Source organism: Hylobates moloch, unplaced genomic scaffold, assembly GCF_009828535.3.
Source record: "Hylobates moloch isolate HMO894 unplaced genomic scaffold, HMol_V3 SCAFFOLD_3, whole genome shotgun sequence".
Classification (NCBI taxonomy): Eukaryota; Metazoa; Chordata; class Mammalia; order Primates; family Hylobatidae; genus Hylobates; species Hylobates moloch.
This window is the reverse complement of record NW_026652278.1, coordinates 154071757-154087988: the sequence shown is the minus strand read 5'-3', so window position 1 is coordinate 154087988 and position 16232 is coordinate 154071757. Positions and strand designations below refer to the sequence as shown.

The window sequence follows — 16232 nt, the reverse complement described above, 5'->3', positions numbered from 1 at the left end:
CCTACAGACTTTGCATGAAAAATAAATTACTATTAAGTTAGAACACTAAGATCTGGAGTTGCTTCTTATGGCAGCATACTCCGGTCTATCCTATCTTATCTAAACCTCGAGAAGCAAAATTTTGAAGCTCTTCAGAGCTCAGTTTCAATCTCATTTTTCTTCTCACTCTGCAGGCTTCTCTTAGGCAATTGTACATCTGTCCTTCAGTCTCCATCAAGCCATGTGTTTCCTACCCCAATGCCTTTGCATCTGCTATTCTGTCCCAAAGTCCACTTCTCCTTACCTACCTGGGTGCACTTCTAGACTCCCTTTCCCAGACTCCCTTGCAGTTACTGTGGCCAAAGAGTGTACAATTCCAGGCAGTCTGATGTGAACAGAAGTAATGTATACCACTCCCAGGCCTGCCCACAAGAACACCCTCTACATTCTCCCCCTTGATCTTTCCCCTTTCTGTTGGCTGCAATGGAGATGACTACCAATGCAGCACTGTTGGATGTGTGCAGAAGATGGCAGATCTTCTGTCAGAATGGATCCCAGAACGTGGTCCCACACTGTGTGAAGAAAAGTCACCCCATTTTTCTGTTTTCTTTCCAGTATAAGTACCTGAGCAAAAAATACACTTCCATTGTGTTTAACCCAGGATATATGTGGGGGCCTACTATTATAACAGCACGATTTTAACCAAAACTTACACTTGCAGCATTAATCAACCATACCACCACCACCATGCACATACACACACACACACACACACACACCCCTACACTCAGGCACTCTGCACTGCTCACGCCCACTCAATATTCTAGGTCTGTGCATTAAGATGCATCCCTGACTCCTCTCACCCAGTCTAATTTAAGTTGCTCTGTCATTCTTTCTCTCTGTATCCTACTCTTTCTTGTCATTTTACTTATCACAATGCATAATTACATATTAACCAGTGTGTTACTGATTTAGACTTTGTGTCCAAACATTAATTTGTGTGTTATTTATTTAAAGGTTGTATCCAAAATCAGAACCTTTTGCCTGCCACAATAACATACATAGAGGCTATGCAGTGCTTAGTACACAGCAGTCGCTTAACATTTTAAAATGTACAGGATGAATACATGAGAAGCCACTATTAAGAGGATACATGTTTTCATCACAAGACCACAACGCCAGACCAAAAATCTTAGAGAATTAAAATACACATTCAAGGGATTTTTTTTTAATCTTTATTCATTCAGAATGCAATTCTGGGCCACTCTACAACCAAGAGAAAACCCTAAACTTTTAAGCAGTGTTAACGGACTAAATAATATAATAGTATTGCTCCTATATGTACAAGCAAGAAGTCAATTTTTATTCTTTCCATAAAACCTCTTTGTAAACATGTACCTTTTCTTCCCATCAAAAATGCATTAACAAGATCATGCTTATAGTTAGTCAGCACAAGAAAAAAACGACAATTTATACTGAACTATTTAAGTCTTGCAGTAGAGTGCTCACAACTCCGAGCTGTATCTGTTAACCTTTTCGATAGCATTCATTATGTGACATTGCCACCAATTACAGTAAAAGAACTTCACTAATTTTTGAAAGCTAGAATTACTCAAAAAGTTCCTCATTGTAAATAATACCAGGAATATTGCATTTAAACCTAGGATGGCAAAATTACTTAAATCTTTTCTATACTTTTTTGTGTAATATAGGTAGGAAAATGAATGCTATGTAAGAGAATGAAATATATCAGGTTCTTATATTTTTACCCAAGAGGCTATTTATTTTAAGTAATGTTGATTAATATTTAAATGATTAAAAAATAAATCAATGTTAAGTATTAACTGCACAAAATCTAAAAAAAAGACCACATTACATCATACTACATTATATAGATAGATTTAAAGCAGCTAACTAGAAGCCTTTTTAAAAATTTAAAGTTTCTGACATCATTTTCCACCATTCCATCAATTCTTCCTTCTCCTCTTCTTTCCTTTCAGAAAATGACTCCAGTTCAAAATCAACCTAAAAGAGAAAATCAAGAGCATATTATTATCAAACTGCATGTTTGATAATATATTTTTAAATTGAAATAAAAAAAGCATGTGTTTTTAAATTGAAATAAAAAAATAAGAGCAGTTTCAGTATACACTCAATCCAGCCACCTGAATTAAAGTAAAACCTGAAATAAAAATCTCTTGTGATAAACAAAAGATATTTTCAGGGGAAAAAAATTCAAAAGCAAAATTCAAAAGCCTTATATTTGAAATGTCCTTTGATTTAATAGCTTTGAAGACAGATATAATTCAACAAAATTCCTGCCCCAGTCTCTTCTCCTCATAAAAAGATGTAACTGGCCAGGCACAGTGGCTCATGTCTGTAATCCCAGCACTTTGGGAGGTCAAGGCGGGCGGATCACAAGGTCAGGAATTCAAGGCCAGCCTGACTAACATGGTGAAACCACATCTCTGCTAAAAATACAAAAATTAGCCAGGCACGGTGGCACACGCTGAAATCCCAGCTATTCAGGAGGCTGAGGCAGGAGAATCTCTTGAACCCGGGAGGCAGAGGTTGCAGTGAGCCAAGATCGTGCCACTGCACTCCAGCCTGGGTGACAGAGCAAGACTGTCTCAAAAAAGAAAAGAAAAAAAAAGGGATGTAACTTATAGTTAATTTTCTGCCTTTGGTTATTTAGTGAGCACCTCCTGTCAGCCTTGAATCTTCTCCTAACGTGGGAGGGAATGTGGAAGAATACAGTTCAGCTTGCTGGTATCCCAAACCACAAGGTTCTGCTTTCCAGAATCTTGAATTTGTTAAAGAAACTGACAAAAGCCAAGTATGTTTCCAAGCCACTCTCTTTGTGAATGGGAGTCTTCATCAGGTCTAGGGAGAAGCCACACACTCCACATAAAAGGCTATTCAAAGTAGGCAGCCCCCAACCCCAATCCTCTCAGGCCCCATCCCAGATGGAACTAAGAGTTTCTCGATTTGGCCACTTAAACGCCTGATTATTTTGGATCGTGATTACATTGAATACATCCTTGCACTAACGCATGCCAGAAAGACAAAGGATCAAAACAGCTGAACCTTTACAACTTGTTCCCAGGGCCATTTTTTCCAGGTTTCAGTTACCCAAATATACCTCTTGATTTTAATACATATACAGCCCAATGTAGACATGCACACAATCAAAACCATGTACCAGTTAAAAACTCAAGATATTTTGTTTGCATAAATCAGCATTTATACTCCAAGTTTTCGGTACATAAACAAAAAAAAATAAATTCTTTTCAAGTAAGGCTTTTAGACTTTCAAGAAATCCTACAGGTATTCCCATGGTCCCAGGCATATAATACAAAGGTAGTAGTAAAATTCTGCTCTAAGAGAAGTTTTGGTCTTATCACCATCACCTTGCTAACAAACAAATGAGATCTACTTAAATAAGATATGGTTTTTGATAGTACTTAGCACAGACAGCCTTGCACATAAAATATGCTAAATAAGTGTTTGGTTACCACCTAAAATTTTCTTTTATGCATCATTTTTTTTCAAATACTTATTGAGAAAGGCACTGTGCTAGGTGCTAAAGATAAAAAGACAAATGAAACACAATCCCATTGAGATAGAAATCAAGGTTAGCAAATAAAAATTTAATTTTTTAAAGTTTTATTTCATTTTCTCGTAAATCTCTTCAAAAACTGAGAAATGGTAAGAGAGCTTCATATTAACTTTGCTAAGCCTCAGTTTTCTCATCTGTTAAGTGGAGATAACAATGTTGCCTACCTCACAGGGCTAGTATGAAGATTAAATATAAATCACTTAAGTATGCCTGACAATGATAAATGCTTAATTATTATTATAGCGCTTGGCTATTGTTATGATTACTTACCCCAACAGCAGGGCTGTAAGGAACTGCCACTTTCTTTGTTATTGCCAGATAGCCTGGAGCTGAGGCTGTAAGTTTATAGTTTCCAGGTGTAAGCAATCTCCAGTAATCACCATCCTTTGCTGTAGGAAAGCAGAACATCAAATCACAAAGCACATGAAATATGCAGAACTACATAATGCATAATTACGCCATCTAAGGAATACCCAGTCTAGCTCAGTTCAACTTTTTTGATTCTCAATTTTTAAAGTAAATATATAGGGAATTTAATGAATTTTTTTGAATAGGGTGTGAAACTCTCTTTATAAACTTCATTTCTTATAGCTACTTTATAGATATCAATGTTAAATTGTCTAATAAACCTTATACAATCATAGACCTTCTAATCACATCAGGAGCAACACAGGTAAAAAGACAGATGAATTCCCCAAGCAGCAGGGTCAGAACATACAGCCATCATGTTTTGATTCTTGCCAGGTGAAGACCTGATGATCAGAGAATCTTCACAGAGTGAGGGCCAAAGGTAGCCCCTGTAGGATCTCTGAGGCCCTAGTTAGAAATTTAGATTTCTAAAGACTTAGAATACACTGGGCACCCTAGTCCATTCAATCTCCCATTTGACTAAGTCAGTGATTTTCAAACTTGGGTGCAAACCTGGGAAACTTGGTAAAATGCAAAATCTGATTCCAGCTCCCGGGTTCTGCATTCCTCACCAGCCCCAGGGCAATGATAAGGTTTCAAGCAGAGGCCACACTTTGAAGAGCAAGGTTTTCGTAGACACTTCACACCTTCTCCTTTCTCCTAACACCCCTACACATCCTGTTCATCCTCCCAGTTGTTACTTTACATCTTATTTCATTGCAAAAATAGGTATAGTCAAAAAAATTAAGCCCCCATCACCATATCATCAAATCTACCTCTAAATCCGCGTCTCCTTGCAGCTAGTGCCTCAATTGTCTTCTTCGCTTTATAGCAAAATTTCTGGAAAGGTTTGTTCATGTTCTCAATCTCAGAATGGTTCTTCTCTTATTCTCTCTTGGACCCAGTCCAATCAGGATCCCACCACTCACTCCATTGAACAGATTTTGTCAAGATCCTCTGAACTGCTAAATCCAAGGATTCATTCACAAGGTTCATCTTAATTAACGCTTTTTCACTCCCTCCTTCTTGAAGCACTTCAAGGCCTCCAGGACAACACACTTCATTTTCCACCTTCAGTTCTATTGCTGGTTCCTTCTTATTATCACCTTGCCATTGAAAAGGTGGAGTATTCTAGAGCCCCTCCTCCGATTTAATTTCTTCCCACCTGTTTATTCCCTAGGTTAGATTTTCCTAAACATTTCATATCATGGAATGCAGAGAAAATATTTGTATGACGCATTAGGGCTAACAGGTTTCTTGTGACAGGGATACTAACGCTGGGTTTCACCCTCCCAGCTAAGGGGCTACATGGGGTAACATCTTGGCACAGATTCTGGCATACTGGCTGGCACCTAGTGGACTGTTGATAAATGAAGAATGAATGGAGTTTTAGAAGACAAATGTTAAAGATTTTTTTTTTAATCCAAGCTATAAATGTGAAGGTTAAGAAAGAGTTGATGGTATAGAGTGGTTTGGGACATAAGTTAAAGGTTAATTGTCACAAAGTCTAAAAAAAATTGTAAAGAGTTTATAGCTAAAAAGAAAAAGTTGTCATTATTGAAAAGATCCCAACAAATGACAAACTAAAATGACCGGGATCAATGTTTATTAATGGGAGTAGGTAGATTTGCCAGAAAAATGCATCATTTTCCTCAAACTGGGGAAATGGAAATGGAGCTCAAAACCTAGAAGTCACTAACATCGCACCTCAATCCTATAAGTTCTTGTTTTTTTGTTGTTGTTTTTTTTTTTTTTTTTGAGACGGAGTCTCGCTCTGTCACCCAGGCTGGAGTGCAGTGGCCCAATCTCGGCTCACTGCAAGCTCCGCCTCCCAGGTTCACGCCATTCTCCTGCCTCAGCCTCTCCGAGTAGCTGGGACTACAGGCGCCCGCCACCACGCCTGGCTAATTTTTTGTATTTTTAGTAGAGACGGGCTTTCACCGTGGTCTCGATCTCCTGACCTCGTGATCCGCCCGCCTCGGCCTCCCAAAGTGCTGGGATTACAAGCGTGAGCCACCGCGCCCGGCCTCTTGTTTAACCTTGAATCCCTGCGGATTTATTATATGGATTAAATGAAAAACTGTGTGAGAATTTTTAGACACACAACCCGCAGCAGTTTTCTTCCTTCCTCCTCTTTCCGCTCCCTCCTTCGGTCTCCCCATTCGCAGCTCGTTAGCACTTCTTAACAGAAACTAGAAAGTTACTGGTATTTTAACTCCAGCAGCTCCTTTTCCTTTGCCTGAAGAACTGCGAAGCATCGGCAGCCCGTGGCACCACCTCCCAGCTCTGGGGCGAGATAGCTGAGGAAAGGGCGCCACCTGCTGCACCCAGATTTCTAACGCAGCAGCCGCCCTGGGCTCCACTCACTCCGCCTGATCTGAGCCCACAAACGAAACTTCACCAGATCAAAGCTGAGAAACGCTGTAGAGATACGAGCTATTTGTTTTGCTTAGAAGAACATAAGACTTATAATTATGATAATTAGTAATTATGCTCTTGTACATAACGCAGAGCCTCCGATTATGGCAAAGACCCACCGGATGTAACATCATGGTCTATTCCTTCCACGGAGATGGTGGCATTGGCAATTGGGTTACCTTGAAGGTCTCGGACAAATCCTTTAACTCCTCGGTGTATCTGTGAAGGTCAAAAATAACCAAAAAATTAATATGACCTATAAATTTATAGAAATGGCCTTAAATATGTTTCATATCAAGCATCTCCTTATTTTCCAGCAAATACCGTAGATTCTCATTGTTTAAGAATCAAGACACACACACAAAAGGCCACTGAATTTTTTGTGCATTTTATTCTGCTTTTCCCTAAATAGATAAATGAAAATTAATATCTTGTTTGCATCCAAAAAAAGACTTTAGTACCTTCCAAATCATAAAAAAGTGTCATATTAAGAGAGGAGACCACTCCTCATATTGTCTTATGCCCAATTTCTGTCTCCAAAGAAAGAAGAAGTAAAAACTAAAAGGCAGAAATGAAATCCACAAGCAAACAGCCCGGAACCACACCCTGGGCCTGGTAGTTAAAGATCAACTCCTGACCTAATCAGTTATGTTATCTCTAGATTACAGACACTGTATGGAAAAGCACTGTGAAAATCCCTGTCCTGTTCTGTTCCGTTCTAATTACTGGTGCATGCAGCCCCCAGTCACGTACCCCCGCTTGCTCAATCGATCACGACCCTCTCATGCGGACCCCCTTAGAGTTGTAAGCCCTTAAGAGGGACAAGAGTTGCTCACTCGAGGAGCTGGGTTTTTGAGACAGGAGTCTTGCCGATGCTCCCGGCCGAATAATAAAGCCCTTCCTTCTTTAACTCGGTGTCTGGGGGGTTTTGTCTGCAGCTCGTCCTGCTACAATATGTGTAAAGTTCTAGTCTTAGCGCATTTCATAACTTACTCTTTTAATTTTGGTCACCTGCGTATTCATTATATGGCTACTGTCAATTAACAAGGATATCATAATAAAAGCCCTTCAATATTAGCTCATTCTGGATAAAAAGATATATACTGTGACTGCTTTTGCATTAAATCTATTAACATTATTTTGGCTGAAAATAGATTAGTGAACCTCATAACAGAAAATAGAATGTTGATTTAGAAAGAAGAAGGGAGAGCTGCCATTGAGAATAATCCCCCTAAATTAAGTTGTAGTCATCAACTGGCTATTATTTAATACACTGCAAACTACAAAAACTGCTTTTCTCTTTATTTTGGAAAGACAATTCATCTAAGTCAATATGTGTTTGAAGTGACAGAGTTGCTTCAGGTCTTTAAGAAAGTACTGTGGTCGGGCGCAGTGGCTCACGCCTGTAATCCCAGCACGGCGGATCACGAGGTCAGGAGATCGAGACCATCCTGGTTAACACGGTGAAACTCCGTCTCTACTAAAAATACAAAAAATTAGCCGGGCTTAGTGGCGGGCGCCTGTAGTCCCAGCTACTCGGGGGGCTGAGGCAGGAGAATGGCGTGAACCCGGGAGGCGGAGAGTGCAGTGAGCCGAGATTGCGCCACTGCATTCTGGGCTGGGCGAAAGAGGGAGACCCTGTCTCAAAAAAAAAAAAAAGAAAAGAAAAGAAAGTACTGCATCTAGAATATCAAATGGTAATTCATTAAACTTGATTATTTAACAAAATTTGCACCAACCTCCCAAATGCTCAGGTTGTGCCTCACCCAATCTGGCTATAGAAAATAAATTGTCTTTTGCTACTTACAATACTTGACTATTTCCCTACAGAAGACAGATAAGTCTCCTGTAACCCTTTGTCATCAAAGAATAAACTCGGCATGGTACACTGTTTTATCAAAAAGATGTCCCTTTTTACCAGGAATATTTTTTGTGTGTGCCATTTTTCTTAAAAAAATGAAACCTCTCGCACCCTATAAAAATAACGTAATTTTTTTCATGTTGCAAATGAAAAGGAACGCAAAGGAAATGCAAAGGAAAATGCAAATGAAAAGGAATGCAAAGGAAAAGTCTATCCCTGTTGTCAGTAATAACGATCATTTTATTGGCAACCAGTATAGTAAAGAGAGTAAATATATTTTTAAAAATTTAAGATTTATTCAATTCTAACTTTTCTCCATAACTTATTTATGAATTAACCAACCAAAATTGAAAAGAGTTTGAAATTTAGCCATTGGAAAACATGAAACACGAAAACTTAACCTTCTGAATTAAAAGATGAAAAATCAGAAAAAGTGTAGAGAAGAAGAAAAGGGCTATATGTAGAGACCCAAACTCTAAATTTCTTAAAATGAGGCCCTGTTCAATAAAACTTAGAAAGATGCTAGCTGATAAAAGAGGATTTACCCAAGTACTTTATTCCTCTTGAGGCACTATAATCCTAAAACTATCAATATTATAAGCCTTAAAGAAAGTTTCTAATTTCCACATCATTGTAAAGTAAGTAAATCAACCACTACAAGAACATATTATTTGCCTGTATTAGGCACAAATATGTTAGGTTAATATTCATGGCTTTACTTTTTTCTGCCTCTGCAATCCAAGACTTATATTGCAATATGTGCAATATGCAGTTTAACAAATAGTTAAAGAAGTAAATGTCTGTCTGTGATATGTCAACTTTTCTGTTTGAAAAATTCCAGTGTAGTAATAAATCTCAGTAGAAGTGTATGGGCTGTGTCAACTCCCCATGAATTCAGACTGGAAAATTCAGATTGTATGGCTTTTGCAAAAGAAATCACGAAAGTCCATATTTCACTCAGACCTGGAGAAGCTATTTTACTACACTTGTGGTGCCTACATGATTGCTCCCCAGATTCCAGGACATCTCAGTTTCAATGAAGGCTGAAAAAGCATCCAGAAGATTCTCCATTGTTGCTATGACTGTTTATAACCCCTAAACCCTCATGTACTTAGTGTCACGCAGATAGCTTGCTGCAAATGAAGATTCTTCGGTCCTCCCCTGCAGAGAGTGTGATTTAGTGGTAGGAGAGGAAACTCATTTTTAATAAGAACTCTAGATGATTCTAATGCAGGTGTCCATGAACCATTCTCTTTTTTTTTTTTTTTTTTTTTTTTAAGACAGAGTCTCCCTCTGTTGCCCAGGCTGGAGTGTAGTGGTGTGAACTCGGCTCACTGCAAGTTCCGCCTCCTGGGTTCACGCCATTCTCCTGCCTCAGCCTCCTGAGTAGCTGGGACTACAGGCACCCGCCACCACGCCCGGCTAATTTTTTGTATTTTTAGTAGAGACGGGGTTTCACCGTGTTAGCCAGGATGGTCTTCATCTCCTGACCTCATGATCTGCCCGCCTCAGCCTCCCAAAGTGCTGGGATTACAGGCGTGAGCCACCGCGCCTGGCACATGAACCATTCTTTAAGAAATTTTTTGAGAATTTTGAGAATTAGACTCTTTCAAAGCTACAGAGTGGAAGGGAGGCTCTTCTTAGCAAACCCTTTACTCTAATTAGCTTTACAATTCTAGTCCCTGCAAACATCTCTTTAAAACTCTGCAAGGGATTTCCTCTCAAACAATTACAGAAATAGATCTCCTAATCACCTATTTTCCATGAGTTGTAAACTAGTCCAAGCTTAGAATTTAGGCCCAGGTGTTCAATTACTAATCACCACCATTGTCAAGACAACAATTACAACACAGAACTTCTGGCAGCCCTCACTGATTTTTCATCAGCCTTTGTTTTCCTAAACTGGTGTGTTATATGATGCAAGCTAGATGAGCTGGTTATAAATACCACTCACTGCTTAGACACAGTTTGCATCCTAATGACAATGCCATATCAAGGTAGATCACATGGATCTGTGGACAGAGCAAATTCTTATTCTGCGTGGCATAAAATAGGATTGTATAACTTTATCCTTCTTCTTTTTAGCTTATTTATATATAAATCGATATTACTGTCAGATGAATTGGATGCATGCCCACCTGCTACCATTAAGTATGACAAATCTCCTTTTTCCTGATGATAAGAAGATGTGTTTTATTTGTTTTGTATTATTTTTTTTCTCAAGAACTAAGAGATGATTTAAACAGCAGCTAAGCATGTTTTTAAATTGTTAATCAGAGTGATGATCTCATTGGCATCAACTTTAGTAAATCTTATAGCACGGCTCCAAGAAGCCTTTTCCAAATTCCCATGACTGGGTTAGGTCCCTTCCTGTGTACTGTTATTGCTCCTTGTAGCTAAGCTTTTCTTGTTTTTCAGCCAGCTCTCCTCCTGTCTTGTGATTAGGTATTCTTGTTTCTGACAGCACTCATGTGAAGCCTTCCTGAGGACAGTCACTATCCCCAGTGCCTCACAGAATGCCTGGGATGTGAAACTAGTCAATACATTTTAGTTGAAACAATATATACATAAAATTAAAAGCACTGTATTAAGGAGTATTAAGACAAATATTATTAAAATTTTAAATATTATTAAATATTTATTAAAATAAAAAGCACTGTATTTGATATCTAAGTGGAGAACACCTCAATCAGTCCCATCTTACTTCCTCTATCCAAAAACATACTTTTCAGTTAACTTTGCTCTTAGAAGATCCATCCAAATACAGCTCTCCTCAAAGGAGACATTCTGTAGGGGTTCCCACCAAAGTTGTTCTAGAGTCATCGTGGACTACTTATCCTAATTTTTTGTTGTTGGAAAATACCTTTTTAAGCTAACATGCAGCAGGAATCCATTGATTTAAAAAGAATCCTGTGGAATGAGTGTTCTTTAATAACCATCTGACATCAGTGGATCTATTCCATGATAGTCCCTGGTAAGGTATTACAGTATATGGATATTTGACATGTGTAAAAGAATTCCTACGCCGATTTTGCTTCTTTTTTTTTTTTTTTTTTTTTTGGTAGAGCAGCCTTTATTCAAAGGAGGCCATAGCAAGATATAGGGACCACTGCAACAGGGCCTTGCAATGGTGGAGAAAGAAACTGGATTCAACTCCTGGTTTTACTTTAAAAAAAGTGTTGATTTTATATGTATATGTTTATATGTGCATATATACATATAAATACTTAAATGTTTATTTAACAGCATTTTTCTATGTCAAATTAGTTTAATAGATTGGTCTGGACTATTTGTTGGCACATGAAACTAACATCACTCTACTTGACTTTAGGTGTAAATGGCTACATCCAGAATAAAATTTGAAGACTGGCAAAGCACTGCAGGAATGAACAGTCTTAGGTCTTTCCACCGCCACTGCCTCTGAGGCCACTGTCTACATACTATGCAGGGAGTGGGGTTGGCAGAGGACTGGCCTGAGTAGGTGAAGAATTTTATTCTGGCAGATGGTGAGATCCCCCGAAATTCTATATGGATCACATTGGAATGGCTACATAAATGGCTCTCTGGTAAAGATCCAGGCTTCTGTTCTGAAAGTCAGTATAGCATGGTGATTCTGGAAATAGACAACCTAGATTCAGATTCCAGCTAAGCAACTTCAGGTGAGCTGTCTAGCCTCTCTGTATCTCTGATTCTTCATCTTTAATTTAGTGATGATTATAATGATGATGACGATGATCATTTCCCTCATAAGGTTGTTGTGGGGATTAAATGCACTAATTATTACATAAAAGGCATTTAGTATAATGCCTGGGAAATAGTAAGTGACCAAAAAACATAACTCATTATTATCATTATTATTATTACCTGTGATGCAGTTGAGTCCAGGGTGAGAAAGATGAGGCCTGCACAGCTCAAAACTTAAAGAGACACTCACTCTCAAGTGCTAATCCTGTACTTGCATGCCCCTAAGATTAAAATCCTCCTTAAATTTTCCATTCTAGGTGCCTCACTTGCCTTACTTTTGTTCTGGCTCTGCCTGGGATGCCTCACAGTGATCAGGGTGGGAGAGAGTCCTAGGATTGCCCTTGCTTAGAATAATACAAACAGAAACAAGAGTCTATGTCTTTTCTGTATAAGCTCCAGTTTAGTCAGTTCTTGGTGAATAGTCATGAGCCACAAAACCTATGACAAATAAAAGCCTAACTGAAACACTGCTGACACCTGCCTTCCAAATATGGCGTCCTCATTCTGCACCAGACGGATTCTCCTGGACTCCTCTTACAAGACCATTGTATGCCAGGTTTGAATGCTTCTAAACCTTGCATTTTATGCTGGGGACTGTGTTTACCTGCTCGAGGTAGCTAATGAGGGAGTTTTTGTTATCCTCCCAGTAGGTCTTCAGAGTCTCTTCAGGTGGGAACTTCTCACAGCTAAGCTCCACGGTGATCTCAAAACAGTTGCTGCTAAGGTAATTGAAGTCTTGCATCCCTGCCAAAATGCCAAATGGAAAGTCAAAATATGCACAAGGAGCCTAAAACTCTACACAGGCTAGTCTTCTGAATCAAGAACCAAGTAAAAGGTACACAAACCAGGGCATTTGGGAAGCCTGTGGGAAAACTTAAGGGAAATTGTCTGCTGTAAGGGATTGAACAACATAGGTCGGGGGTTGTTATACCTTAAAAGCACAAACTCTCAGGTTCCTAAGCAAAAGCATTTGCTGCTGCAGAGTGCTAATGCAGACATCACCCACCTTCCACATTGCTGGAGTGGGCTTCGGAGAAGACAACAGGGTAAAAGACTTCATCCCTACTGATCTATTAAAGAAATGCACATCCCTCTAAGTCTACCTTTCTACTGGAGAAGAACTTGGAGCTTCATGTGACATGATCTGACATACTATGTTGTTCCTTAAGCCCAATCAATATCATAGTGTATTCCTGAGGGATTGGGAGTCTTGGCAATATACTATTGTCAATCAAGGAAAATGATGAGCCAAGTCTCAATCGTTTTAGGAGATTTCTTTGCCAAAGTTAAGGATGCGCCCCAGAGACAGGTCTATGCCTTTCTCTGAAGATGATTTTGAGGGCTCCAAATTGAAAGGGGAGAGGGTGGGATATTGATAAGCACAGAGTTTTCACATAAACCAAAGGGGGCAGAGGAAAAATGTGGGGAATGTGAATTTTACATAAGATAACGCAGACAAAATGGGGTAGGGGAGCAATCGGATATGCACTGGTGTCTGGCGGGCTGGGGTGCCTGCACCTGTAAAGATAAGCTATCAATTTACATGGCCATGGTGAAGTTTTAACAGCTCACCAGGAATTTCCTTGTGGGCAAAATATGAGGGAGGCGTGTAGCCTTTCATCTGGTAGTCATCTTATTTAGGAACCAAAATGGGGAGGCAGGTTTGTGTGACCCAGTTCCCAGCTTGACTTTTCCCTTTAGCTAAGTGAATTTGGGGTCCCAAAATTTAATTTCCTTTCACACTATATATTAATTCAACAATCACTGAGTATCTACTACATACAAGATATAATGATAACAATACTTCAAATAACACCAAAGAGAATATTCTGCATCCAGAACAATTTTAATTTAAATCTGACTCAAATTAGTAGAGGATGCTGTTAGTGCCCACCAGATTGCTTTTATGGAGGCAGGGCATCCAGACCCAAACTGCTACGGGTGTTGGCTGTTAGAGCTCACAGCTACCCCCGATCCCTTTTCCAGAGAATTGAGGTGGGAGCCAGAATCTCCCACCTGGCTTGGGAGTTACATCCTCCTATCTCTCACCCCTAATTCCTTCTGGCACCCCACAACCAATGGCTGACAGATATGGAGCCACCAAAGGCTGGTCCCTTTCTCTCAAAGGGAGACAAACCTGCCCCTAATTTATGCTCCAGGCTTCTTCCAATGGCTCAGGCCAAGGCTGGACTTTGCCTGAGACCACACCCCTGTTTAGCTCTATCCCCTTCCTTGCCCTGCTTCCCTCACTTCCCTACAAGGTTTTTCCTAAAACGTGCTCCCTTAATAAATTACAAGCATCCAAATCCCTATCTCAGGCTCTGCTTCTAGAAAACCTGACCTAAGACATGAATGTTATTCACTATATACAGAACTGAAGACTAACGGAGCTTCCTTTGACTGTTTAGTTAAGTGAGACATAATCGTTAACTAATATTATTATTATTGTTAATAGTATTATTATTGTTAATAATGTTATTATCAGTATTTTACTGATATAGATTACTTCATATTTTGTTGACAATACACTATTTGTTCAAAAAGGAATTCCAAGAAGTCATTAAAGTTTTTATAAAAACTAAAGTATAAAATTACTTCCCATCTGATGAACTAGACATGCTCTAAATCCTAAATTTGACATAGATCATATTTCTGAAGCTATTGGGGAAAGAGTACTAAGTCGGATCTGGATAAAATGCAAAATATAAATAAAAACAGAATTAACATGTATCAGAAAGAAAATCAGAAAGAATATTTTTCTCAGCACATAATTCAACAAAATTAAGCATATTAAACATACCAATACCCTACAATTAGCTAATGCTGCTTATTGCCCTAACAAATTTTCTTTTTCCAGGTAGGCCATAGAAAATTTTTCTCAGGCAAAGAGAAAAGTAAAAATATATATAAATATCTTCGCATTTCACTCTTCATCCTTGAGTGTTAGTGAGAATAAGAGCTCTGTAAAGTCCGCCTTGGGACAAGGAAGGCAAGAGAGCTGCCTTGGCTACCTAGGAAGGGGCTTCCCGCAGCTGCTGACCCACATGGCAACTGCTTCCTTTTCAGACTAAAAGGCAAAAAGCTACCTGATCTCATAGGGATTATTAGAATAGTGAACATAAACTAAATATTCCATGTCAAATACTCCCCGTTATCCCATCATTTAATAAAAAAGTACTGTGCACCACGTTATGCTAAAAGCCAAAGCAAGCCCTCTAAAATATATATTTACCTACAGTGAAAGAGCATGACTGGCATATACTAAGGATGCCATCTTATTCCCTAAGGCTTGAATTTGAAAAGTAGGGTCATTAACAATATTCAATTTATTATTTTCCCAATGAATGTCTTCAATTCATTTCCTGTATCTCTTCAATTAGCATCACAATTTTTAAAATCCACAAAAACAAAATTATACATAGTAATCATTCACGCAAAAAGTTTACTTTAATAGAATAACTATAGATTCAGTCTACTTTTTAATGATGGAGGATGATTGAAGATTCTCTAAATCTAAATCACTCTCTAAACCTAAATGGTCATTGTAAATAAGCTACAATCACATAATCAGAGAGCACAATGGAAACCCACCTCCAGGTACACTGTACCAAGCACCACCATTGGTGGTTCCATCTACAAAGCTGCTGTCGTCATCATTCTTGCGACATGGTGGCCGATTGGGGTCAGACATGTCCGGGTTGAAAGAAGAGTATGCCCGGGCCAAGCTTTGGAAAATGGCGTCATCTGGGGAGGAGCTGTATTCGTGAGCACTACCTAGAAAACAAATCCACGAGATTAAAGAAATGCACACAGACCAAGCAGCACTGTATGTTTTCTAAAGAGGGATTCAGTTTTGAGTAATTGTATTGCTGATGTATTTTTTTGGCTACATAACTATGGGAAAGAGGTAAAAGTATAAATACTAAATAATTACACTTAGTTTTTAAGTTACAAAACTTCCATTCCTAATACTACAAAGTAGAAATTGGGTAGAATGTACATTCTACTTATGAGTTGAAAGCTTCGCAGGGAAAGGTAATAAAGTCATGGTAAACTAGGCCTGGGAGAATAGGAGGAAGATTTTTATCGTTAAAATCTTTAATTTAAAAAATGTACCTATACTAACCTCATACCCACTATGAATCATTCTCATATATACCATTCAATATCTGGTTTTAGATTTTTTAAATCTCCTGTATGTAT

General features: G+C 38.8%; 1 protein-coding gene across 1 annotated transcript in view; it reads right to left on the bottom strand.

The window, feature by feature from the left end:
• Positions 1–959: 959 nt before the first annotated feature.
• CPE (carboxypeptidase E) overlaps positions 960–16232 on the bottom strand; it is a 121751-nt gene continuing 106478 nt past the window's right edge. Inside the window, exons 5-9 of the mRNA XM_032148858.3 lie at positions 15621–15803; positions 12634–12773; positions 6544–6643; positions 3869–3987; positions 960–2004 (exon numbers count right to left, since the gene is read on the bottom strand). Of these exons, the coding sequence (XP_032004749.1) occupies positions 1906–2004; positions 3869–3987; positions 6544–6643; positions 12634–12773; positions 15621–15803 (641 nt within the window). The 3' untranslated portion in view covers positions 960–1905. The remainder of the gene's footprint in view (positions 2005–3868; positions 3988–6543; positions 6644–12633; positions 12774–15620; positions 15804–16232) is intronic.